Genomic DNA, 27,438 nt, shown 5'->3' with positions numbered 1-27,438 from the left:
CTGAATTATTAAAACCTAAACATTGGGTTACTTCACTAGATTTAACTCGTCCATCTGAAGAGATAGCAGCTGCTAGTCCCAAACCTAAGCACGGCACCAGGCGCCTCTCCCTCCGCACCTGCCTCTCTCCTTCGCCCGCCTCTCTCTCTGATCATACGCCAGTTCTCTCTTGCTCCGGACTGTTTCTTCAATCACGCCGCTCCTGGTTAGAGCCGCTCACTCTCTCTCTCTCTCTCTCTTTCTCTTCATCTCTCTCAATATCTCTCAACAATTTGTTGAAATTCGAAAACCCTAGATGCAGTTAAGTCAGATTTGTTGAAATGTGATAACTCACAGTGTTGTATTCGTTGAAAGCAATATGTAACTTTTCTAATATTTTGAATGTTTGCTGAAATTTTGTTGTAAGGCAACACACACAAAATAGAATCTTGGCACTGTCGGCCTTGATTCCCCTTGTTTGATGTACAATACAAACTCAAATCAGGTACGGCTTCTTTATTTCCATTCCTTTTTTAGCCTCTTTGTAGACTGATCATAAGTAGAATTTAGAAAGGTAGTTTAGATCAAAATGGAAGGACTAAATTTTGTATTAATGTGGGATAAGGACTAAATGGTAAAAGAGGCAGCTGTTGTCAGGTTATTGATTTCAAGAAGGATTTGCTTCATTTTGTATTTTAGATGCATTACTGATAATAATATCAGTTGAAATCTGTTATTGTATCTTGTTATATAGATAAGTATTCAAATCTGAACTGATACACTATTTCTTACTGTACACAAGTCATTTGTTCTATATTGCATTACTTGAAGCGCTCCAGCTCTGTGTACCAGTATCGGCCGGGTTGAACCAGAATGCAAATACCATAGTGTCAGACTGTTGATTTTTCATTAAAGCAGTCAATGATAATGATCTGCAAAATCTACCATCTTGGAGGGCTTCAGATATAGTGGCAAGGTTTTGAGCCCTTTGTTGGTGCCACTACTGTCAAGCACCTTATCAAAAGTGATGAAGCTTTTGAAGAGATGAACTATTGAGATCCCCCTCAATCACAATGCAATGGGAGGAGAAGACCTCAAAGGTTTAAATATCCAATTGAGAAAAAGATGAGGACTTGTACAACTATTCGCATTAAAACATGACACTAATTAGGCTGTAGTTAATTAGGGTCTTTCATAAAGGTAGTTAACTACGGGCTTACATGTTGGTATAGGTAAAATTTGGGGTTACATTTTATTATAGGTAAAATGTGAGATTATGTTTTGATATATGTGAAAAGTAGAATTATATTTTGGAATAGGTAATGTTGGGTTATATTTTGTTGATGATTTTACAGTAGTATTTGGTTATATGTGAAATGTTGTTTCAAAACTCTGTTATGCTGCTTTAAAATTTGTGGTAGGGCTGATCTGATATTAAATGTGTTGTTTGATGTGAAATTATATGTTTTGTTTGGGTTGTTTAACTGTTAGTACACATTTCAGCAGTACCCAGTTTTATATTTTTTATTTTATTTTCAGTCATTGACCAAGTTTGACGTTTTCATTTTATTTTCAGATTCAATTTGAATTTCATATTCCTGTTAATCATTTAACACTATTTTCTTTTTGAATGCTCTCCCTTTGACACTAATATCACCCTCAATTTGTGAATAAACATGGCACACAGCAATAATTAATCAAAGAATTCAAATTATTAGGTATTTTCTGTATAAATAAATTCATTGTGTTTTTTTTATTATTCAGTTTTTATTCTATATTCATATACTTCGATTTATTAATTTCAAAAGAGATGAACTGTTAAATGCATTGTTTTAACAACTTTTATTATAATAAAGAATTTGGAAAGGAAGCTTATAAAATCTTGGACTGATACAGCACTTCTGTTTCCTGTTTATCAAAATTGAGGTAAGGACAAAACTTATGACTAAAATTGAAAGTACTCAAAAATGACTAAACAGAAATATGACTAATCGAAAGTATAAATGAAATACCAACAAGCATGAGATAAATTGAAAGTATAAACGAAATTGAACTGCATATATCAAAAGCAATAGAGTTAAATGAAATAGCAAAAATTACCAAAAAAAAACCTCTAATTCATACGGTAAAACATTCAGTCTTAACTAATATAAAAATTATCTTCACTCTCAAATCAGTCATACTCAGTTAAGTGCATACTGGTATAAAAGTGCCATAGTCATTTTCAATTTAAAATTCATTGTCATCTTCGTCATCGTGCACTATAGAAGCACACGTTAGACCCTTGCTTGATGTTTCATCGCTAATTCTCTGCAATTGAGAAATAAAATAATTATGATCAATAAACAAGCATAAACAATATTGTAGCCCATAATTGGACCTCACATTATTGTAGAACTGATTTTGGTTCATTTTTGTTAAGAAAAAAAAATGCGTTTGGAAGATAGCTCGACGGAGAAAAGGGTGGCGAGGAGAAGGTTTTGGCGAGTGCGTTTGGCAATTGGAGAGAGATCCGTGCAGGGGTGGAGGCGCTGGAGAGAGCGGGGGTCGTGCTGGAGTGGGTGCGGCCGGCGATCAAGCTTTTCTTTCATCGGCGATATAAAAAATCTAGAAGGGGGTCGAATAGAGAGATTTGTCGGTCAGGTAGAGACTGCGTTTGGAAGGTCCACTGGAAGGGAAGAGTTTATAGAAGACAATAGAGACTGGAGACACCATTTCATTTAAGAGGGGTAATTTTGAAAATATCAAAATACGTATTATTATACATTACTTTTCATAATAATTTAAATCAGAAATCTGAATTTAGTGTATAAGGGTGGCAATTTGCTAAATTTAATGATTTTAGAGTGGCAAATAACTAATTTCAAGTTTTGGAGTGGCACATAACTAATTTTCCCTTTTTTTTTTTTAAACCAATTCGCATGTCAGTAGCTTTCCTGAGTTTCACCTCAGCTGGGAAAACAAATATCTAAAGATATCTGAAACCAGACCAGTGGCACAGTGGCACTGCTCTTTTGCCATGGATGGGGATAATCCTTCCCCTTCACAGCCGGCTGAGCTGGCGCTGCTTCACGTGTTCTGGCACGAAGGCATGCTGGATCACGACACCGGATTCGGAGTTTTCGACACGGGCTTTGACCCGGGTTTCCTCGAAGTACTCGATAAGCATCCAGAGAATGCGGATCGGGTGCGCAACATGGTATCCATACTCCGCAAAGGACCCCTCTCTCGCTTTCTTACGTGGCACTCCGGACGCCCCGCTCACGTGGCTGAGCTCCTCTCTTTTCACTCTCGTGGTACTCACTCTTTTTATCCCTTTGCTTGATCGAACGATTAATTTCTCCATGCGGTAGTTACTACTCATACGGGACCTATCTCTCACAGACATTTCCTCGAACACCTGGTGTGCACATCCAATTTCATCAATTAATTAAGTTAAACGCATTTTACTCTAAAGGGTGTTAGTTTTTTTGCTTTAACATGTATGGTTTTTCGTGCATTTTTCATCAAGCACTTGTTTTGCATTCCTAACAATATATATTTTTACTTGATTCACGTACATACAGGGTTTAACACACACTTTTATATTCATCAGAGTACATAGATTACTTGGTACAAGCTAATGCAAGAGGAAGCACGGAACTTTGTGCCGGTACATTCTTAAACCCTGGTTCATGGGGCGTGGCACTTCTGGCCGCAGGGTCCACAATGTCAGCCATGGATCACATCCTTTCCAGCCGAGCAAACCTGGCATATGCCCTTGTCAGACCTCCAGGTCATCATGCTCAACCTACACGTGCAGACGGTTATTGCTTCCTCAACAATGCTGGCCTGGCAATAAAATTCGCATTAAATGCTAACATTAAAAGGGTCGTAACAATTGACATAGATGTGCATTATGGTAACGGTACTGCCGAGGGGTTTTATAATACAAATGACGTATTAACGATTTCATTGCATATGAATCATGGGTCGTGGGGCCCATCACATCCGCAAAGTGGTTCAATCGAGGAGTTAGGAGAGGGGAACGGTTACGGGTATAACCTGAATATACCCTTACCAAATGGTAGTGGGGATGAGAGTTACCAGTATGCTTTTGATGAGTTGGTTGTGCCTGCAGTGCGCCAGTACCAGCCTGAGATTATTGTTTTTATCATTGGCCAAGATTCCAGCATGGTTAGTAAAGTTTTTTTTTTCTTCAAATCTATTTCTTCTCACAGCTTATTAACTTTTACATCTCTTCCCTTTATCCATCCTTATTGTTATGTATGTTTTGTTATATCATTTTATTATTGATTTATGGTTTTGACAGTTTGATCCGAATGGGAGACAATGTCTGAGTATGGATGGGTATAGAAAAATCGGAAGGCTTGTAAGAGCTATGGCCGAGGAGCACAGCAAGGGACGGCTGTTGATAGTTCAAGAGGGAGGTTATCATATTACATACTCTGCGTATTGCCTCCATGCAACAATAGAAGGGGTTTTGAAAGTTTCAGAACCACTACTGGAGGACCCAATTGCGGGTTATCCAGAAGATTCAGGACTTGCTTGCGAAGTTGTCAATGCCATCAAGAGGTATTGGAGAGAAACTATCCCTTACCTCAAAGACATCTAGAAATGTAAAAGTCTTTTGTCTCTTTCTATTTGTGCATAGTTATGATTTAATTTGGGTTTAATAAAAACATGTTAATTGTTGCATATTTCCATGGGTGCAAACTATAGATTTGGCACTTTCTATTGAACTTTTCCTTATTTTCAAGAAGGCTGTTGCTGTGTGATACATAACCGACTTTATTTTTGTTGAAGAGCAACTTGCTTTCTATGCGCAGAACACAGGATAAGGGTTAATTGCTGGTACTAGTAAAAAAATGCTGGTTGTAAAACAGAGTTTAGATTTTTGGATGCAAGCCCCTCTAGGATTGAATTCCAACGAATGTGGGTCAAAAAACCCTCCGCCAAATGGGTGTCCTGAGATGTTCACTTGTGGGGGCCCATTTTTTCATATAATTCCTTGACCTTTTAATCCTCTTCTCAAAATCTTCTGCTAACAAATTGGAGTCTCTTAGTGCCCAAAGAAATTCGCAATTGGGACATCTGCAAACCAAATTTTGCACATTGTGTGCCTTTAAGCTTGACCTTAATACCAAAGGGAGCACACACCAGTGAGCTTTGTTTTTGTTAACCTAAACAATCCTGTAGTATCCTTACAGTTACTGGTAAAATAACTACAAAAGATGATGTGCTTAGCTTTGAGATTGTCTTAACATAGCTGATAACTGGATTAGCCGCTTTACATGAGACACAGCTTGGGGAGAACTCCAAATCCCCTTTTATAGACCTAACTAATGACACTCTTGATGTCATCTCAATCGTCGCTGAGATGGCAGGTCACTGTGCGGCACAAGTTCCACAACAAAGACCCGACACGGCGCATGTTGTGAATGTGTTAGCACCATTGGTTAACCAGTGGGAGCCAACAGTTGGTGAGGAGACTGAGTGCAAAGGAATTAATTTACAAAGCCGTTGATTCAGTTAGTGAAGGGATCGTGGTGTGAGTAATCACTGTGTTAGTACGAGTTTGAGTGGGGTTAGCAGTCGTATTAGTTTTTTAACTTCTACCAACGCATGTAAGAATATAGTTTGGTTCATATCTATTTGGTGTTAAAAAAAGGGTATTTTGTTAGGAATACTGTGGGTGATGATATATGCTCATGGTTTTCGTTTGATCAAGTTGCCAAGAATCAAGGTAGGTTATAACTTCTCTGAAAGGTGCTTCTGCTGCTTTTTCTGTGATTTTGTTATGGGTTTGTTAGTGTAAACAATTAGAGAGCCATTATAAAACAGAAATAGCAAGTTGAATGATCATTTTAAAAGTTGTGGTGGGTATATAAAAGGTGGATTAGAAAGCATTGGCTTAGTGTAATAGTGCGTTCTGTCTTGGAATGCCTTTTTATTGAAAAATGTAAAGGATAAGCTAATATAGCTCATGTAACACCTGAGGTGGTTCTCTTTTGCGAACTTCCTATCTTCTAATATTTTTTGTGGAAGTGACTCAGAAGTATTATACCAGGTACTTTGAAGCTTTAAATATTTATTGCTGGTTTTATAATCTGAAACGGAACCTTGATTTTGTGACCATGGTTCAATACAATTCATGCCTGGTTAGGAGCACCATGCTATATAATTTGGTCTAATCTATACTACAATTTGTTAGTGGATTATCACATCTTATATATTAATTTTGGATTCATGAGTAAACGGTACCCTCCACAGTATTGCTGACAGGTGGGTCTCACCTGTCAGACACATTTTCAGCACTCTTCGTTTTATGTCAGGAGACGGGCTATGAGCCCTTTACGGCCGACATAAGGTAGGGTTGAGTTTGATAATTTGTTTGCAACACTCTGGATATTGAAATTTTTATTGACTCCGAATTTCAAAACTACAATAGTTACCATGATTGTTTCCCGTGTCTAAATGTAACTAATTATATTTTTCATGTTTAACTATTTTTTCATAATTTAAGTTAGTTTCTTCAAAATTTATCATTTGATTAAGACCTAACAGTTCTAATTACACGTGACTCGCGTGATTACGTACTGTGCTGTGCCGTGACCAAAATGCCAAGGGGTGGTCATGGCATGCAACACGCGAGTTACGATACGGAACAGTAACACGTGTCGTGTCGTTCCATGCCGTTACCGTGCCGTTCCTTACCGTTACCGTGACGGAGCCGGCTCCGCCGTGCCATTTTTTCCACACTAGGTTTAGATTTGATGCATTTGTTTTTGCCTATGGTCAAGGATGAGCTTGAATAAAAATGCTAGCTGAAACCTTGGTACTGCCTCTTCAGAGGTACAGATACCTAGTTCATGATGCCGGCCAATTCCAGGCACTGAGTTTTCTTGGAGTAGATTTTTCTTTTTTACTTGTCAGTCCTTTTCTATTGTTGACTTTTTTGTACTTGGCATCTTATTCTAGTGGGACGACTTATGCCTATTTTTCCTAAAAATAATATTATGTTACCGCAGAGGATATGGATTCCGTTGGATGAGCTGTACTGGATATATACGTGCAAGCCCAGACTGTGGGCTGGTAACAGGTAAGTCGTAAGCAATTTGGTTTTATTCTGTTTGGCACACAAGTCTATGCTGTATTGCTGTATTGTTGTTTTCTTTCTCCACGTGTCTTTTTACTTATTTTGTGCAAGATGAAGAAATACTAATCTTCTCCAACTATACAACTCACAATTTCACTGATGACCTAACCGATCGGACACTATGACCAATTATGCATGTCCATTTCAATTTTTGAACTATTTTGCACTCCTTTTATCTTTTATGGAAAATATGAAATAAAGAGCTCAAGTGAATAGTTAAGCACAAAGTGATATCTTGTCTGAAAAGTATTAGTTGTGACCGATATATTTGTTCATCTTATACTTATACTTATTGTAGTTGTTTGTTATTTATGAAATAATCTAGCACTGGTAAATATACATGTATCATTTTTATTAGCCTATATTTTGATTATCTTTAATTTTTGTAACGAAGCAATACATCATGCATATATGATTATGATGCCACTTTTCATCTTTTTTTTTAAACAAATATTATAAATAGGACAAATTTGTACAAATCTGCAATGAATAAATTTTTTTTTTTTAAGTTGAAAATCAAAATGATATACAGACGAAATATCTTAAATACTACTTGTGTAATGTATTCTAAAATAAACATCCATTTCAAATTATCGACTACTAACATATTATAATAATAAATGATTGTACATATATACATGGGTAAATTTCGCTGTAGGTCACTAAACTTTGTTATTTGTCACGAATTGGTCACTCAAGTTTGATTTGTCCCTTTTGAGTCACTCAACTTTATTATTTGTTCCAATCAAGTCCATCTACACTTTTTCATCCAAAATTTTAACGGAATATTTTTATTTCGTCCAAAAAATTAACGGAATATACGCATTCCATCCAAAATATTAACGGAATGAGTATATTCCATCCAAAATACTAACGGAATTAGTATATTCCGTTAAAATTTTGGATGGAAAAAATAGAAGGACTTGATTGGGACAAATAACAAAGTTGAGTGACTTAAAAGGGACAAATCAAACTTGAGTGACCAATTCGTGACAAATAACAAAGTTTAGTGACCTACAGCGAAATTTACCCTATAGACATTCTTAGTCAACATAAAGTAGTCCTCGTATCATCTTTGTATTTATTTTTACTTTATTTGTAATATCATTAAAGATTTGATATCTCTCAACTTAAAAAAAATATATTTTGAGTTGAACATCTAATCCGATAAAAATATTCTATAAATATTGTTTTTGGTGAAAGAGGTCCATCTATCTTTCAATAGTCATAAAAAGTTCTCACGGTATCTTAGTTTCGATGAAAAATTGTCAAAATTTGCCATGAGTATCTTAGTTTTTTTTTAATAGTAAAAGAGTCATGTTTATTAGTAAAGAAATAGACATACAAGACAGATTACAAATTAATACTTAATTGTTTTAAAATGATTCCATCAGTAATATCAATAACCTCTCTGATAATATTTTATGATCCTTAGATAACAACATCATTTTTGCATATAATGCTATATTTATTTCACATAAAGTTCGTGGTTGGGGTCATATTATAATAGTCTCAGACTCTCAGATAAAGACTCGGAGATTTCAAAATTAATATCATTATTGCTATTATTTCTACAAAATTTATCAAAACTAGAATGTATCTTTATGGTCTAATTACGGGCCAAACTGCATAAAGTGAGGCATAATAAAGAAGGGACGGCGAAAAGAGATTTGATGAATAGAAAGAGATATATTATAAACAATAGTGAATTTATTTATTATTTCAAATTGGAATTACCAACGAGAGAGAAATAATAGGTGTTTAAAAAACCAAGACTCTGTATTGAGCCGTTCAATTACAACACTTTCATTTTTTTAATTAGAAATAATAAGGTTTTGGCCACATCAATAATATTAGATTCAATCATCTAGTGAATATTAATTACAAACTTCATCTTTTTACAACTTCAGAGGATATGGATTTTTTTTTTTTTTTTTGAGGGGAAATACCAAAGAGGATATGGATTCCGTTGGATGAGCTATACTGGATATATATGTGGGGGCCCAAGTCAAAAAAAAAATGTGGGGGTCCAGACTGTGGGCAGGTTACCAGCATATTCAAATCTGCTCCATTTTTTAGAAAAGGAGCACTCTCTTTTTCTTCAATCCGAACCGTTCAAAAACGATCAAACGGCTTCAATTATATATGATTCATTTTAATAGATTATATTGATATAAAAAAAATTAATTGAAACCGTTTGATCGCTTTTGAACGGTTCGGATTGAAGAATAGGAGGTGCTCCTTTTCTCAAGAAAAGGAGCAGATTTGAATCCGCTGGTAAGCAATTTGCTGTATTGCTGGAAAGCAGTATTGTTGTTTGCTTGCTCCACGTGTCTTTTTGATCATTTTGTGCAAGATGAAGAAACACTAATCTTCTCCAACTATACAACTCACAATTTTACTGATGACCTAACCGATCGGACACTACACACTAGGACCCATTATGCATCTTCATTTCAATTTTTGAACTATTTTGCACTCCTTTTATCTTTTATGGAAAATATGAAACAAAGAGCTCAAGTGAATAGTAAGCACAAAGTGATATCTTCTCTGAAATATATTAGTTGTGACCAGTATATTTGTTCATATTATACTTACTGTAGTTGTTTGTTTCTTATGAAATAATTACAAACTTCAATTTATCTTTTTACTATTTTTTTTTAGTGATCTTGGCAGTTCCACTTCATCTTTTTACATTTTAAAAATTGATACCTAAAAATAATTACAAAATTATTATGTGACAAATCTGAAAGAAATATTAATATAACATTTTTTTTTAACTAGCAACTACTCTTTATTCTTATAATTATACTTACTAAAATCATATCGATATTTACAAATTCTTTTTATTATTGTAAAAGATTCTCTAGCGTGGTATAGACGAAACATTTCTCTTGAACCTTAAATTACAGAAACTATATATATAATGAGAAACTATATATACTATATAGAGAGAGATGAGTTACGGTGAGTTGCGAAGTAAAGCGATTATTTTATTTTACACTCATATTTTGTGATTTTAAAGTTCAAAACGTTGATTCGAACCGCTCAATATGATCTCCATATTGAAATGTGCTTGGAGACCAAATTTTACATTTTTTAGAATTTTTTTACTATATTAAGCTACTTTGAAAATCGTCGATCCGATGGTCTAGAAATTTTTACTGTTTTTTTACTGTTCATCCGGATTTTAAGATTTTCAAAGTGGCTTAATAAATAGTAAAAAATTTCAAAAAATGTAAAATTTGGTCTCCAAGCACATTTCAATATGGAGATCATGTTGAGCGGTTCGGATCAACGTTTTAAACTTTGAAAATGAAGATATTGCGTGAAGTAGAAACGCGTTTTACTTTGTAACTCACCATAGCCCATCTCTCTCTCTCTCTCTCTCTATATATATATATAGGGATGGGCTACGCTACTCCATGAAGTAAAATGAGTTGGTGCTCCACGCCGCCATATTTTTATTTTGAAAATCCAAACGACCGATCTGAACCGTTAGATGTGATCTCCATATTGAAATGTGCTTGGAGACAAAATTTTATATTTTTTGGAATTTTTTTATTATTTATTAAGCATTTTTGAAAATTGCTGATTCGATGGTCCAGAAAATTTTACTATTCACAGCAAAATACAAATTTTGAAAAATGATTAATAAATAGTAAAAAAATTCCAAAAATGTAAAATTTGGTCTCCAAGTATATTTCAATATGGAGATCACATCTAACGGTTCGGATCGGTCGTTTGAATTTTCAAAATAAAAATACGGCGTGGAGTACAAACGCATTTTACTCTATGGAGTAGCGTAGCCCATCCCTATATATATATAGAGAGAGAGAGAGAGATGGGCTATGGTGCATTGCAATGCATAGGCACCCTTGTGCATTGGAGCATAAATCATCGATTCAAAGTTCAAATGACTGATCCAAACCGTTCATCTTGTTCTCCATATTAATATGTACTTGGAGACCAAATTTTATATTTTTTGGAATTTTTTTACTATTTATTAAGCCACTTTGAAAATTGCCGATCCAGTGGTCCAGAAATTTTTACTGTTTTTACTGTTCACCCGGATTTGCAGATTTTCAATAAATCTAAAAAAATAGTAAAAAAATTCCAAAAAATGTAAAATTTGGTCTCCAAGTACATATTAATATGGAGAACAAGATGAACGATTTGGATCAGTCATTTGAACTTTGAATCGATGATTTATGCTCCAATGCACAAGGGTGCCTATGCATTGCAATGCACCATAGCCCATCTCTCTCTCTCTATATATATATAGAGTAAGGCTTGGGTGCTATGGATAGCATAGAGGCCTACGGTGCTACGGCTTAATATTTGAGTTTTTAAAATCCTAACGGTCGATCCGAACCGTTCATCTTGTTCTCCATATTAATATGTGTTTGGAGACCAAATTTTACATTTTTTGGAAATTTTTTACTATTTTTTTAGCTAGGTAGAAAATCACTCGATCTAAAAAATTCTGCACCATTCAGATATTTGATTTTCTACCTATCTAAAAAAATAATAAAAAATTTCCAAAAAATATAAAATTTAGTCTCCAAACACATATTATTATATCAGAAACTCAGCAGTCCTCCAGTGTAAACCAAATTTGCTTTATTTAATCGGATCCGTATTCTCCCATGTACCCGACTCAACACAATTGAAAAGGACAGTTCATTTAATTTCATTCGGTTCTTGCTCGGATGACTGAAGGGGCAGTATTATTTGTGCTTTGAGATTCGTGTAAGTTAAAAAGAACAATTTTGGACCGATTCAACTGCACTCAGTCCGGTACCCTGAGAGGATGTGAATTCTATATAATCCCTCTTCCTTCTCCAGAGCCTTGTTGGTCTCTCTTACCACTTCCCCAGGGAATCAAAACTCTTTGATTCCAACTCCGACACACACAAAATTAGAGACGAACCCAAGAAGCTTTCATTAATGGCGGAGGGATTCAAGATAGACCAGAGGCATGGGAAGAGCCGCGTCAGAGTGGCTCGCGTCTGGAGGCCCCACAACCGGAGCTCCGGCGGCGCTCACGTCATTGTGGAGTGGGATGTTGACGTCAGCCTCTTCTCTGATTGCCTCCCCGCCTACACTTCTGACGACAATTCTTCTATTGTGGCAACTGATTCCATGAAAAACACTGTAAATTATTTTCCCCCTCCTTGGTTTCTATAATTGTTTTGTCAGATCCAGTTGTATCAACTGGAAGTTTTATTTGAAAAAAAGGAAACAACTTTGATTTTGTTTACATGTGCAAAGGTGTTTTAGATCAAAGTGGGCTTTTAATGTGATAGCTTTTTCTGATAAGATCACCAGATTAGAATGAATATTTGTACTTTTTTCTAAAATTGAAGGTTTATGGGAAAGCAAAGGAGAGTACCAAGGAGTTAACCATGGAGCAGTTTGCAATTCTTCTTGCGAGGCACTTTACAACTTACTACCCACAGGTAACTAAAGGATTATGCTTAGATCTATAAATTATGTACTTCTTTGTCTAGGTAAATCCCTAATTGCTAAATTTTCCCATACAATTTGATCCATAGATTTCGTCGATCAACAAAATCTGCTGTTTATTGGTCCAGAAAGTGTCAGACAAAACTTTAATGATATGCAAGTATAAATGTATAATCTGGTACCAGTATGGTACTGATTCACTCATGGTCACAAGTCATGCTGGTTTTGATAGCTTCCTTTTCTTGAAATTTGGTTTTGTTGATTGAGGTTCCAGTATCTGGGCTTGATCTCAGTTTTAGTTGATTAAATATACTTTTTTATTATAATAAGAATAGTTTGGCAGCACCTTTTTTTGTGTACATTAAAAAGCTTGTTCTTCTAGTTCAACTTTTTCTTTTGAATAAATTAAATCGAAGTGTTATATTGTTTACTTTTTGCATGTTTTTTCTAGGTGACAGGAGCAATAGTCAGCATAAATGAAAAGCCATGGGAGCGTGTTTTTATAGACGGCAAACCACATTCGCATGGTAATTTTTCTCTTAAAGACTTTTACTTTGACACTATATCTCCTTATATAACATGAGTAAATTAGTAACAAATGTTTCTCGTCAACTGTTCGGGTATACTTTTGTTTTATTTAAGGATTTAAGCTTGGATCTGAAATGCATACTACTGAGGTTACTATGAAAAAATGTGGGGCAGTGAACATAATTTCAGGACTTAAGAAGCTCTCTCTGCTAAAGACCACTCAGGTACAATTAAGAATTTGTTTACTGTTACTTCTTGCATGAGTAATCAATTGATGAAAATGATTCTGTGAATCATTGAAAGTAATTTTCATAATGTCTGAAAATTTTGCAGTCTGGATTTGAAGGTTTTGTGAGAGACAAGTACACTATTTTACCTGATACAGGAGAAAGAATAGTAGCTACAGAGGTCACCTCTTCCTGGAGGTATGATATTTTTCATTTATATTAGTATAATTAGTATTGTTGCTTGAATTGAAAATGTATAATTTTATCTCTCTCATGTCATGCTCGTCAAAGAAAATAAAGAATTTTTTGCTTTGCTTAGTCAGATTATGTTGAATATAAAATGCAGGTACAAATTTGAAAATATATCTCAGATTCCGCCAGCACCATTTTCTTTCAGAGAAAGATACGATGGAATAAAAAAAGTTTTAACTGATACATTTTTTGGGCCAGTGGATGTTGGAGTATACAGCCCATCAGTTCAAAATACGCTTTACCTCATGGCTACAGCAGTTCTCAATAGGTTATTTTCTAATAATAACGAGTGAGGCTATGGTACTATTCATAGCTTAGATTGGTCCATACTACGGCTCAATATTTTTGTTTCCAAAGTCCAAATGACAATGTACTTGCAGACTATACTTTACATTTTTTAGAATTTTTTTACTAATTTTTGAGATAGGTTAAAAATCATTATTTTCAAATGGTCTAGAATTTTTAGATCAATTGATTTCCTACCTATAAAAAAAAATTGTACAAAAATTCTAAAAAATGTACAGAAATTCTAAAAAATGTAAAAATTGATTAACAAGTACATTTTTATATGGAGATCATGTTGAATGGTTCAGATCGATTGTTTGAACTTTGAAAATGGAGATATTGATCCATAGTACGGATCATTATGCGCTATGCATAGTACCATAACCTCACTTATTTTTTATGTGTTTGTCAGATCATTTAATTATTGCATACAGACACAACACCTTTTTCTCTCATTTGTGTTGCCTCTACAAACTTGCCAAGATTGCTTTTCTTTGATATCTCTTTTACATTGACATTCTTCTTATTATATTTTTCTAAATATTTGTTTTTAGGTTTCAAGATATAGAGTGGGTGCATCTGAGAATGCCAAATCTCCATTTCTTGCCGCTTAATCTGTCCAGCAAAGAAAACCCTAATATGGTCAAGGTCAGATTCTTGCTATTTATGTAGTGATTTATTTCCTTGTATAGTTACGAGTGTGCCCCGAAATGGAAAGGTGGCAAATGGTCTGAAAAATTATACATCTTGTAAAAACTAAAACACCATACCAAAATATTATACCACCTTGCAGTTACTGAACAAATAGAAGAACCAAAGCCAAAGAAACTAACTTGAATATGAATTGGAGTGAATTCCATGGTTTTATCTATTTTAATCATGTCATAGTAAATTTATGGTTTCTCTGCCATTTTTTTTTTCTCCTAATTTTTTTTTTTTTTTTGCAAATCAAAACAGTTTGCAGACGATGTATATCTGCCGACTGATGAGCCGCATGGTACCATACAAGCTACCATTAGCCGTGCTATGTCAAAACTGTAAAAGTTCAGTAAGGCCCTTTAAAAATGACATTGTTTGCAAGCAGGTGTTTCTTGGAGCCTTCTATATTTGTATATGCTGTGCTGTTGTTTTATTAGAAATAAAGTTTTCTTTGTTTAAGAGAACAATAAAAAGGCAGGCAGCTTGTGAAAAAGACTTGTAACTTCTTAATAAATGTAAACGCAGTTTCTTAACTTAACATGGCATTGTTATGATTTAAATTTTAGTATTTGGAACCCAATCAAGCAATATATGATAAGGACTGAAAGGAATTGAAAACTCAAAACACCCCAAGGCACATCAAAAGCTGTTTGTGCATTTGGGAATCAACCATAAAACAATAGAAAAAAATGTTGTACAAATTACAGCTAAATTAGACTAAAAATATGTGCCCAAATATGTTGAGAATCTCTTCATAAACTGGCTTCATTAAACCTGCAACCTAAATTAATCTAATCAATATTAATATTAACAATGCAAAAGAACATTTATTATAGCACATTGAAAATAATTAAATCTTGTATGAGAAACATATTATTTTAGCATGTGCATCCGTTATTGCAAGAAAATTTTAACAAAGATGTACTAATTCACGAACTAGCTGAGATTGTATCTATAATCAGTGCCAGAGCTTGATCACTATAACAAATCTAAGGAATTTGATGAGGTTGCATCTATTTTTGAAGGTGTACCACATATTTTTACAGGATTTTTTTAATAAATAATTCTTTATATACAAATCCAAAGAATTTTAGAAGAGCTCACTCAGCTTATTAATTTTAATATGCAGTAGTTACCGATTTTTTTTTATTTATATTCAAAAGAAAAATAAATTTTAAAAAAATAACTAAACATGAGCTGGATTTTCAAAACTATCCAAACCGGCAAAAAATTTTCCGATTTCTTGATTAGAAACCGGAAAAAATATTTCTGATTTTAATTTCTAAAACAAGAAAAAAATAATTCCGGTTTCTAATTAAAAAACCGAAAATTTTCTTGTCGGTAGTAGAAACGGGTGTGAAACAGCCATTAATTCTCTTAATAACATCAAGGAAAATTAATTTATAGAGCCAGATTGAATATTGATCAATTTTTCAAAACGAAATATGTATATATATTATATAGTAACTAGGCTGTGCCGATTTTTTTTTATTTATATCCAAAAAAAAAATTAAAAAAATAACCAAACATGTGCTGAATTTTCAAAACATCGGACTTGTGTGAAAAGCTATTTTTCTTGAGACTCCATTTTTTTTTTTTTTATAAACTCATTTTTTTTATAATATATGTATAATATATACATATATATACATGTATAATATTATACATACATATACATGTATTATATTATATATACATATATTATACATATAATTTTTTTCGGTAATTGGTGTTAAGATCGAAAATTATTTTGACCTCTGCTGGTAAATCAGCAAGTCTGAACTGATACAGGGACCAAACTGCAAAAGTGATTAGACCAACATGTAGGGCATTCAAAAATACACAGAATTGACACAAATTTCAATTTATTTGGATTTTTCTACAGTTAGTTATGAATTTCCAAAGTTTAGTTTCCAAAAAAACTTTAATCAGCCATAACTTTGGCTAGGAAAGTCGGATTTGGACGTATGACCACTTTTCGGAAAGGGGGGACTAGACGGATCCGAATTTTGACCCGGGAAAAACCCCCGAGCATTCAAAGCATCATAATTTAAAAAAAAGCGTCGTTTATTGTCTCAAAAATTCAATTTAAGTTTTCGTTCAACGGTAGACATACAACGATCGATATTTTGTTTATAAACGTCATTTGGGTTTTTTTTTTTATAAACTTGTTTTTTATAATAAATGTATATGTATATATAAGAGGTTGGCTACTCTACTTCCATAAGCATATGAGGGTATCTGCTTATAAGTCATTTTTTCGTTTACAAAATCTAAAAAATCGATCTGAACCGTTAGACATGATCTCTATATTTAAATGTGCTTGGAGTTCAAATTTTACATTTTTCTGAATTATTTGACTATTTATTAAGCCACTTTGAAAATCGCTGATCTGACGGTGACTTAACAAAACAGTAAAATCAGAAGCCACTGTTGGATCAGCGATTTTCAAAGTGGCTTAATAAATAGTAAAAAAAATTCAGAAAAATGTAAAATTTGGTCTCCAAGCACATTTCAATATAGAGATCACATCTAACGATTCAGATCGACTTTTTGGATTTTGAAAACAAAAAAATGACTTATAAGCAGATACCCTCATATGCTTATGGAAGTAGAATAGCCAACGTTATATATATAATATAATACATGTATATATATGTATATGTATATATGTAAATATTATACATATGTTACAAAAAATGAGTTTATAAAAAAAAAAATTGGAGACCGGGAAATTTCATTTCCGGAATTTTTTTTTCTGATTTTGGGACTAAAAATCGGGAATTTTTTTTCCGGAATTGGGTACCGGAATTTTTTTTTCAGTTTTAGACATGAGTTTTCATAATTTTTTTTTCTGGTAATTGGTGCTAAAACCATAAATTTTTTTTTCCAATTTGAGTACTTTTGAAAATACAGCCCCTCTTTGGTTATTTTTTTAATTTTTTTTTTGGATATAAATAAAAAAATCGGATATAAGAATTTGAATTTGCAAAATGGAGCCTTTTCAGATCATTTTTGTCAATTTCGTTTGAATTTTGTTTCTTCAGCTGTTGCTATTTGATTTCACAAAAAAACTTGTAAGATAAGGTGTTGAATTTCTTATATAAACGTGTTAGCCGAATTATACTTTGTGGAATCAAATAGCAACAATGGAACCAAATTTGTATTGGTTAAGTTTGGTCATAATTCAATTTTGACAAAAAAAAAAATCTAACAATTTAAATATAAAAAAATGTTGAGAAATGTTATGCAATTATTATAATATTTTATGTCATACATAGATTAACAAGTTAGTATTCATGTTGCTGATTATAAACTGAATTATGATAATATTTCGGTTTAACCGAATCAATCTAATTAAACTTTAATTAATTTAGTTGGCAAAGGCTTCTATGGACATAAGGACCTATTTGTAAAATAAACATATTTTTATTTTCAAAGTTCAAACAGTCGATCCGAACCGTTCATCTTGTTCTCCATATTAATATGTGCTTGGAGACCAAATTTTACATTTTTCTGAATGTTTTTACTATTTATTAAGATGGGTACAAAAAATATCAAATTCAGACCATTGAATTTTGTACCCATCTTAATAAATAGTAAAACAATTCAGAAAAATGTAAATTTTGGTCTCCAAGCACATATTAATATGGAGAACAAGATGAACGGTTCGGATCGACTGTTTGAACTTTGAAAATAAAAATATGTTCATTTTACAAATAGAATCTTATGTCCATAGAAGCATCACTCAATTTAGTTTGGTGTAGATTTAGTCTGCGAGGTTTTATATTTTTTTTTTTAATTTTGTTTGAACCAAAGTGACCAATAAATGACCCTTTACAAAATGAAAGTGTCATCAATTTTTTCACGATATAATCGTGTTGGTCCAGAAACACATATTAACCTCAAATACAACAAATATGAAATGAGTCCATAATGAATCAACGATAAAACAATCCTTTGTGAAGTTTAATATGATACAAGTATCAACACCAAAAAGAAAACGTACTACTGACATATTCCGAAATTTATCAGGGGCTCATGTGATAATTTCTGGATTACTTAGTCTCGTTAACAAAAAAACCTCCTGTTCATCATCCATTTCTTTTTCTCTGAATTAGGTTAATCAAGCCTTTTACCCACCAAGCAAGCCAATCTACCAAGCAAGAAGAAAACGCGAAACAGAGATAGTCGAGTCGGTGAGAGAGAATTTCTCTCTGAGTCGATCCAGGCTAAAGAGAATCTGTTCTGATCTGATCTGATCATCCATATACCAGTACGTTGCTAATCAACAGCAATTTCTCGTTAATTCGATAGATTTTAGTGAGGCAAAACCGCAAAAGGGTGTAAGGATGAGAGATCGAAGAGACAACCGAGAGTACCGTGACCGGCGCCACCCCGTGGATCGTAACAGTGATGACACGCGTCGCCATAAGCCGCCTCCAAGGCTGGTGCGGCTAAGCGGGAGCCCTCCTGTACAAGCCCCCCCGCATAGAAGTTCTTATAGGAGAGATCTCATACCGCGGCAGTCAGACCACCACAAGCCCATGCACCAAGACTACCCATCTCCCCACCATCTGAGGACGAGGAGGCATCACTCTCCAACAGTCAGAGATTACCAGCATGACCTTTATGTACCGGGTTACATGCACCCGGATTACCCCACAGATCTGAGTCATGGGATTAAACACCAAACTCATGGGTTGGATCCTCATCCTCACCCGTTGACAGGACCGAGCAGATCCTACCCGGAAACACTGAAACAGGATAGCATACTGGACGATATGCTACCCGGCGGGATCCATGACATTGACTTGCATCGCCATGGTCATACTCGGGATTTGTATGGCGGAGACAGGGTCAGGGATAGGGACAGAGACAGGGGTAGAGACAGAGATACAGGGAAAGGTCTTTACCAGAGAGAGGTCCCTCACCCTGTCACAGTAACTACTACTCACTTGGGGCCACTTGATGGTGGCCAATCTTCTTATGGGCATGGAAGGTTATGCTATGAACACTCCCTTCCTGCACCAGAAGATATTTCCAGAGCTGCTCTTGGTCGGTCACCAGATGATCTGAGGAAGTCGAGGGACCGGGTCAGTGACCATTACAATAACCTTGCACTTGACGACATGTATGGAAAGATGCCATATACAGGTCATGACTATTTTAGGGTTGATGGCACGGCTTATTCTCCTAAAACTGCGAGGGAAGGAAGGGTCTATAGTGATCTTCCGCATCATTCTACACATAAAGACGTGGGACCAATTTATCATGGATTTGAACAAGGGTCTATGGCAAGACCCTTGTATAGGCATGATGCGCCACTTCCTTTTGAGGACAGGCACAAGTTTCAGAGAGAAGTTGCATGTGTGGCCGAGAGAGAGATACCACAAAGCCCCATCTTTCCCGACTGTGCCAAACGCTTCCACCACACATTTTATAGTCCATCACATAATGGGTATGCAAATGATCTGGGTTATGAACCATCACTTGAAAGGCTGATGGCAAGGGAGCACCAGTTGCGACATGTGCATGACCATGACCATGACCATGTTCATAACAATGTAATTTATGATGACAGTATTTTTGAAGATGACGATGATGATGTAGGCAATGATAATAACAGTGATGAAGATGGTCATGTATCAAACCCAAGGATTACAGTAAAAGATCGACTAAATCTGCCTTCTCCACTACTCACTGAGGCCGATCACCCAATAATAAGACGTGCTGGCCCATCTAGAAAGCCAGTTGTCATACATGGGAAACACCACCACTCACAGAAAATGGCAGTGCCTGCTGCCATGCGAACTAATAGTGTAAAGAAGAGGCTGCAACCAGGACCCTTGGATCTCAGAAGGGAGAATTTCCGGGCCCACAAATTACAAAGGAGGGGAATGGACGATGAGCCTAACATTAGAAAGGTGAACTATGAGTATGAAAAGTGTGCTGATGAGGATGCTGCCAATACAGTATTGAGGGACCCACCGGAGGGATCTGAGGAGTTAAACAAGCAAGTTGAAAAGGCATTTTTTAAGTATGCTAAGATTGTAAATGAGAGCTCTCGGGAGAAGAAGAAATTCCTTCCGCCTGGAAAAGGGAGCGTTGTTTGCTATGTCTGTGGCAGGTTTGTGTTTTTCTTCCTTCACTGACTGTGATATCTAAAAGGCATAAATACAGTTCGATCGAATCTAAGAGACATTAAGGCTTTGTAAATTAAGGGTTAGCTAAATCCATATTTGGCTTATGGAGTAATAGATTATGGGCAAGCAAGGTAATGGGATTAGTTGTTGTGGATGATGGCCAATGTTTTCTACATGAACTGGTTCTTGAGATGTTGTGGATTAGTTGTTATGCCATTTCTTATGCATAACAACCAAACATAGGATGTTAGCCTGACAAACATGAGGTATCCTCTAGTCCCTGATTCTCCACTTTAAAAGTCGAATGTACTTTCTGATCTTCTTCATTGATTCTATTTAAGATTTATGTGAATGTTGAATTAGATGAAATGAAATGTACTTTTTTATTTAATTTTTTAAAAAGGAAATTCTGATACAGAAGAGAAGGGTGATTATTTCATGTTTTTGTTGTGATAAGTACTACAATTGAGGTTTTCAGGGGCATAAATTAAACCTCCCATCAGCAATTCATATTGTTTTTCCAAACTTGTTCTCCCTTTTTATGGCATAAATACCTAGTTATTTACCTGATAAATACTATAGCTAAACTGTTTCATCCTTTTTGTTGTATGTTTTTCCCATTTAATAGGCAGTCGAAGGAATTTGCAGAGACTCACAATTTGGTGGTTCATGCTTTTCATACAAAAAAACCAGGACTTAGGGCAGCTCACCTTGGCCTCCAGAAGGCCCTTTGCCTCCTTATGGGCTGGAATTGGCTCATATCTCCTGATGAGTCCAGACAATACCAAGTGGGCCCACCTAAAGAGGCCAAGGTGTTGAAACAAGACCTCATTCTCTGGCCACCTATTGTTGTGATACGTAACAGCTCTATTGATAATATTGCCTCTGAGTCCAAGACCATTAGTATTGACACGATAAGAAGCATGCTTAAAGGTATGCTTTTCTTTGGTTCCATAAAAGTCCTTGAAGGGTCATCTCTTGTATAATCCTAGAATAACTTTATGAGCACTACGGAAAAATTCAGGAGCATCATAATTTATGAAATAACAACAAAAAAGAAGGGACTTAATTTTCAACAGATGCACTAAATGCAAAGCAACTACATGTACCACAAACAGAAAATTGACATAGCCAAATTTATCTAGTTAAAATTAAACCATTTATTTATCTGGTAACTGGCGTCACCAACTTGGTACAAGAACTGTTGGACAATTGATTTCTGTGGCGTTTCAAAACCTATAGGGCTCTTCTGTTCCTAATTATTTCATCCTTAAAAGCTGTGAGTCAAAACTATTTTTTTTTTGTTGAATATCAATGGCAATAATTCATGTCAGTCACCCGCTTTTTCATTTTTTTAATATGGACAGAAATGGGAATAGAGGAAGGGAAAGCAAAGATGGGTTATGGTAAACCATCTAACCTAAGTGTAATATTGGTGAAGTTCCTTCCAACCCGCACTGGCTTTGAACTAGCTGGAAAGCTCCACAATCACTTCTATCAAGCCAAACATGGCAAGGAGCACCTCCATGACTTGCTTAAATCTGGCAATAGCACCACTTCCAACAAAAAGGCAAATGAGAAGGAGATTGAAGATGTGCTGTATGGGTATATGGCCGGAATAGAAGATTTGGAAAATCTAGACTCTGATACGAAAAAGACTTATCTGGCCGGAAAAGATACCATCAGAAGTAAAAAGGTGATGGAAGCTAGGACCAACGAGGAAGCAGCTGCTTAAAATTGAGTATGTATCCTACTAATCCAACGATCCTGGACATAGTTGGATAAATGTCTCTATCCAAACGTTTTAACGCTAGCCGGAACGGAAAAGACTAAGTTGGGGTTTAGGGTAGTATTTTGGTTACACTGTTCTTACAAGTTTACACTGTTCTTTTTCTGCTTCAGGTTTACACTTCTCTTTTGCTTCAGGTTTACACTGTTCTTACCAGTGACTCGGTGAGTATTTTGGTTTTGACTATTGGGTGGTATTTGCATATAAACCAAAATTGTTAGCTTTCCAGGAATATATTGGTGATTATATGCAAATATGGTATTACTTGTATTTGACTCCTTGAATATATACACACTATTGCTTGTCAAATTATTGATCAAAGCAATATTGAGTTGAGCCAGCAAACAACAATGAAATAAGCTATTGATGGTCAAATTATATAATGCAGTACTTACTTTGATTAAGGGCCCTTTATTTTCCTTATTGTTTGCTGTGAAATTGAAACCTGATGAAATCTAAATTCAGAAAACTCAAAATTTCCATCAAGTAAATTTGTTTATCAAGCCTTTTGTTAGCCATAAGAACTTGTATATTTTTTTCTTTCTTCATTTGGAGTTCAATTCTTCTTCAATTTGCATCAGGTGTAAAAAATAATATAATTTATATCTATAGTTTAATATAATCAATCAAATAAGTACCTCATTATTATCCTACCATTTTGATATGTGTGCAACTAGCGCTGTGTCATTGATTTAGCTCATTCACTCGTTGATCCAAATGAAAAATTGAAATTAAATCAATTTCAGTTATATTTTAACCATTTTACCCTTGTGCCTAATGTACCTTTTTCATCAATTTCTTTAGCCTGAATAGAACTGAAATTAAATCAAGTTGGACTCACATAGTCATTTTCTTTAATTTAACCTTGGTTGTAACTAAAAAATGCTTTTGAGATTGACAAATGAGGGTAAAATTATGATTTAATCAACTAATTTTGTAATATTATCTTATTCTCTAATTGTAGAAAAGAAGAGATGAAATTGCAAGTGGGGTCCAGAACTAATTTCCATAGGAAGTGACGACGAAGATGACAAAAAGTGAATACAAGTTTGGATTGGGGAGTGATGTATACATGTTTTGAAACTAGGGGCGTTTTGTTATTTTGTTAAGTATTGATGTTTTGAGAGTAGGGTATTTTGTTATTTTGTACTGTGCTTTTTAATATGACATGCTATTGTTGTTTTTGTTTATGGGTTTACTTTCAATTGTGATTCATAATTGCAGTATGTCATGCACTTACAGTATGTTATTGCATTGAAGCTGTCATCTTTGTGTTTTTTTAGTTTTTTTATTCCAAAACTAGGGTAAAACCAAATGTTGTCTTCTTCTCCATTGAAGCTGCCATCTTTGATCATTGCAGCATTGCTAGGATAGGAACAATAGGTAAAAAGGAGTAAATCAGGGTCAGCAGAGTCTGGTTTAAGGGGTTCATATGGGGGACTAAAGAACATGACCAAAAGATGAACACTTTTTACAGTTTATGAACACCTTGGTTTTTTTCATTTGCTCGTTGATATCCAAAACTTGAATTTCTTCACGAGTCCTGGGCTAACATCGTTTCTCTCTCTCTCTTTCTCTCCTTTTTAATGGTTGGAAGAATGAGGCCCGAAATATTAATTGCTTAAATGGTTTAGCATGGTAACAAAAAGTTTGTGCATTTTTTTTCTTTGAGTTATAATGCCGAAATTTTTAAATATACCATAGCCCAAAAAAAAAGATAAACCAAACCACCACATTTTCTGAAAATTTCGAATTTTGACACGGCCACATTCCCAAAATGCGGCCACTTTTATGCGGCCTAGATGCGGCCACATTTTTTTTTCCTTCTTGTGCAGTTCAATCTGAATGAAAAAAAAAAGGTTAGCCACATCTAGGGGATGTGGCCCAAAAAAGGGTGGCTGCACCTAGAGGATGCGGTCGTGTCAAAATTCAAATTTTTCAGAAATCGTATTGTTTGGTTTATCTATTTTGAGAGTATGGTATATTTAAAAATTTCGGGTAATAATGTTTCAAATCTGAAAACAACATTACCAATCAAACAATAATGAAACAGTGAAGACTTCAGCTGTGCTCATTATATTTTTGTTGCTTTTACTGTATTATCTGGCAAATTTAAAGCAATCACATGCATAATCATAACATTAGAAACTTTTAGGGGGGGTTATTTGTATTTTAAGAGATGCTATGATTCAGGAATAATTTTGTAACAGTAATCATTGTACTAGTGACAAAGTATAATATACCGGAGTCAACTCCGCTGCTCTTCAAATAGGAGAGCATGACTCTATTATTCCAAACCCAACCATTCATTTGGGTTGAGATTCGTGCATAAAAAAATTCAACGGTTAAATTTTAAATTACAGAGTCCTGCTCTCAGTAGAGTGGCATCCTAATATACCAACAACTACAAGGGGCAAGGGCTATACTAGTAAAAGAGGTGTTCTCAGGGGCGGAAGGTAGTACATTGCAGGGGTGGCTAAGTAAACCCCATGGTTTTCCAAATTTATTATTATATACATAGAATTTTTTTTATTTTATATGTATTAGCTCCCTCTATGATAAAACAAAAAAATTGAAGGGCTTATATCGAAGAATAATATGTCTTTTGGATTTCCAACTTACCAAAACCATGTAAAAAAATAAATAAAATCATCTTTGACTTGACTTTTTCTTTTATTATTAAAGCATGTAGGCATTTAATTCAACTAAACAAAGTTTTTACAAACAGACATCACTATATTACATTAAGAAACTTGAGGAGGGGTGTACCCAAATTAACAGCAGAGGGATTTGCACTAGAACCAATATACTTCTCCCTTGATTAGCTATAGCAGCATAGAAAGTAGGGGGGGGGGGGGGGGGGGGGGGGGGGGGGGGAGTAGTATATGTAAGGGAGTTTTGGAATTTAATGCCACAGGCAAATCTAATGTACGTTAGCATAACAACCCCTGTAATTTTCAATGAATTGAATATATGCCTACGGGCTTTGAATAAAAAAAAAAACTCATAAAACATGAACATAATCCAAACGAAATAAAAAACAACAAGAACACATAACCCCTCAACTCAAGAAAACATGGACATATTTTTTTGATTGGAAATTTGTTGAAATATAGGAAAGTAAAACGTATAACAGGAAAAGAATGAATCTATATCCTCTGAGGTAACATAATATTTTTGTTTGGACCATGGCCGTCCGATCGGAATTCAAGCCAAACCGGCAAGTGGAATGCACGGGTCGCTTTAATAGTCGTGTAGATTCTGATTGGACGATCCAGTTCCAAAGAGAAATATTTTGTTACCTTAAGTTGATATGAATTCTTTTGTGGAAAAGGAACTTTTTAATAATTATTAGATTAATTAATTCAATATTTCAAAGTTTGAGTTAATTAACCAGCGTATTACTTCTCACTAATGGAGCTGTGATGAATGCTAATTTTAGTATTTTACTTTCATATTAAATCACTAATATGATATTTATTGTATTCCCAGATGTCCGTTAAATTTTAAATTTTTTGCATAAAAAGTTAAATTATGTCAAACATTATTAGTGCATGGAATTTTAGAAGAGGTTATTTATTTTTTTATAAGTTATTTGTACACAGGTAAAATTATGTTTAAGAAAAAGATTACATGCATGTTTATATCGAGAAAGAAATAGCTAATAAGATTAGTTTAATTAAATGAGATTATTGTAGAATTTTCTCTTTTAGAAAATCATATTAAAATTTAAATTAAAAAAAATATATGAATATGAATTTATTATTTTTTTCTATTTCGATAAACATATCATTTATTGGTTTTACTTATTTATTATAAATTCTATACAATCAAATATTGAAGAATTATATTATTTTGTGTTATATAGATATTGATTTTTATTAAAAATTATTTTTAATATATGATGTTTAGTCGGTTAGCCCCCCCTATAGTCAAAGTCGAGTTCCGCCCCTAGGTGTTCTACTGGTGGATGGATAGGTTGTACTGATGAAGGCCCTGCTAATAATTTTGTCATCTTATATTGGTTGTTTTCCAGCTTTTTTTTTAGTATACTTTTATTGTTTTCAAATACAAAAGGTATATTTGCATCAAACGTTATAAGAAGTATTCTTTTGGTATCAACTTCAATTTTTGCTCACATCAATCCAAAAATTTGCACTAAAAAATAAAACAAAGGAACAACAATATTGATAAAAAGGTTGGTTTTCTGTCATGAATGGTAAATGCATTTAATCAAATTTAGATCATAAGATCATAGATAAAAGTTAGGCTTCCATTGATCTTATGGTGACAACAATTAATCCATCACCTAATAACTTATCACTATAGATAACCAAATAAAAAAGAAATGAGTCGTTCATACCATACACTTCTAAAAAAAAAAATTCAAGTCATCTTATCTTCAATTAGTAGTTCTAAAATTTGAAAATAGTAAAACAACTATAAAATCATGAAATAAATAATGCTTCCTCCATGGTGTACTACAACAATATTCTTCATGATAGTAATCGACTTATGTTTTGTAAGGTTTCAGCTGGATTAGGCATATAGTTGGTTTTTGAATATGTAGTTGGTAAGGGAATTGTTGTTCGTAACTGACAAACAATTCATTGAATAGACGAGCTTTAAATATGGAACTCCCAGAAGCCTAATAGAATCAGTGGTTATGGAACGACTATAACAAAAACCCTCCTCATAACAGATTCTAAATATAGAAATTTTATGGAAATTTCGAAATAGTTAACATCACACCAATCTTACATTTGGAATATGTACCAAACCTCCTCTGATCACACTTGAGTGAGAAGCATCATCTAGCATGTATCTTCATGTTCAAATTACTCGGTGACAATTCAAAAAGGCATGTATCAAGATTTTCTACGAACTTCAACAACCCGGCGGATA

General features: G+C 34.3%; 3 protein-coding genes across 4 annotated transcripts; all 3 read left to right on the top strand.

The window, feature by feature from the left end:
• Positions 1–2,918: 2,918 nt before the first annotated feature.
• Positions 2,919–4,735, top strand: HDA08 (histone deacetylase 8). Of its 2 annotated transcripts, XM_078326069.1 has the most exons (4): positions 2,919–3,275; positions 3,575–4,155; positions 4,292–4,611; positions 4,702–4,735. In XM_078326069.1, exons 1-3 carry the CDS (start codon positions 2,999–3,001, stop codon positions 4,592–4,594), a joined length of 1,161 nt encoding a protein of 386 aa, XP_078182195.1. In that variant the 5' UTR covers positions 2,919–2,998; the 3' UTR covers positions 4,595–4,611; positions 4,702–4,735. The 2 variants fall into 2 exon arrangements, with proteins under 2 accessions (XP_078182195.1, XP_078182194.1); XM_078326068.1 differs by having other exon boundaries at positions 4,292–4,735.
• A 7,252-nt stretch (positions 4,736–11,987) lies between these two features.
• LOC144575401 (uricase / urate oxidase / nodulin 35) lies at positions 11,988–15,148 on the top strand. The gene is made up of 8 exons (XM_078325539.1): positions 11,988–12,295; positions 12,508–12,600; positions 13,059–13,134; positions 13,250–13,359; positions 13,469–13,560; positions 13,709–13,882; positions 14,454–14,547; positions 14,857–15,148. The coding sequence occupies exons 1-8, from the start codon at positions 12,089–12,091 to the stop codon at positions 14,938–14,940; spliced, it is 930 nt and encodes a 309-aa protein (XP_078181665.1). The 5' UTR covers positions 11,988–12,088; the 3' UTR covers positions 14,941–15,148.
• A 3,559-nt stretch (positions 15,149–18,707) lies between these two features.
• LOC144575492 (uncharacterized) lies at positions 18,708–22,485 on the top strand. Its single transcript, XM_078325655.1, has 3 exons — positions 18,708–20,728; positions 21,373–21,677; positions 22,112–22,485. The coding sequence occupies exons 1-3, from the start codon at positions 18,951–18,953 to the stop codon at positions 22,477–22,479; spliced, it is 2,451 nt and encodes an 816-aa protein (XP_078181781.1). The 5' UTR covers positions 18,708–18,950; the 3' UTR covers positions 22,480–22,485.
• Positions 22,486–27,438: the final 4,953 nt, after the last annotated feature.

Source organism: Carex rostrata, chromosome 24 (genome assembly GCF_964058835.1).
Source record: "Carex rostrata chromosome 24, lpCarRost1.2, whole genome shotgun sequence".
Taxonomy (NCBI): Eukaryota; Viridiplantae; Streptophyta; class Magnoliopsida; order Poales; family Cyperaceae; genus Carex; species Carex rostrata.
The sequence above is the reverse complement of the archived record's forward strand: the minus strand, read 5'-3'. Positions and strand labels throughout refer to the sequence as shown.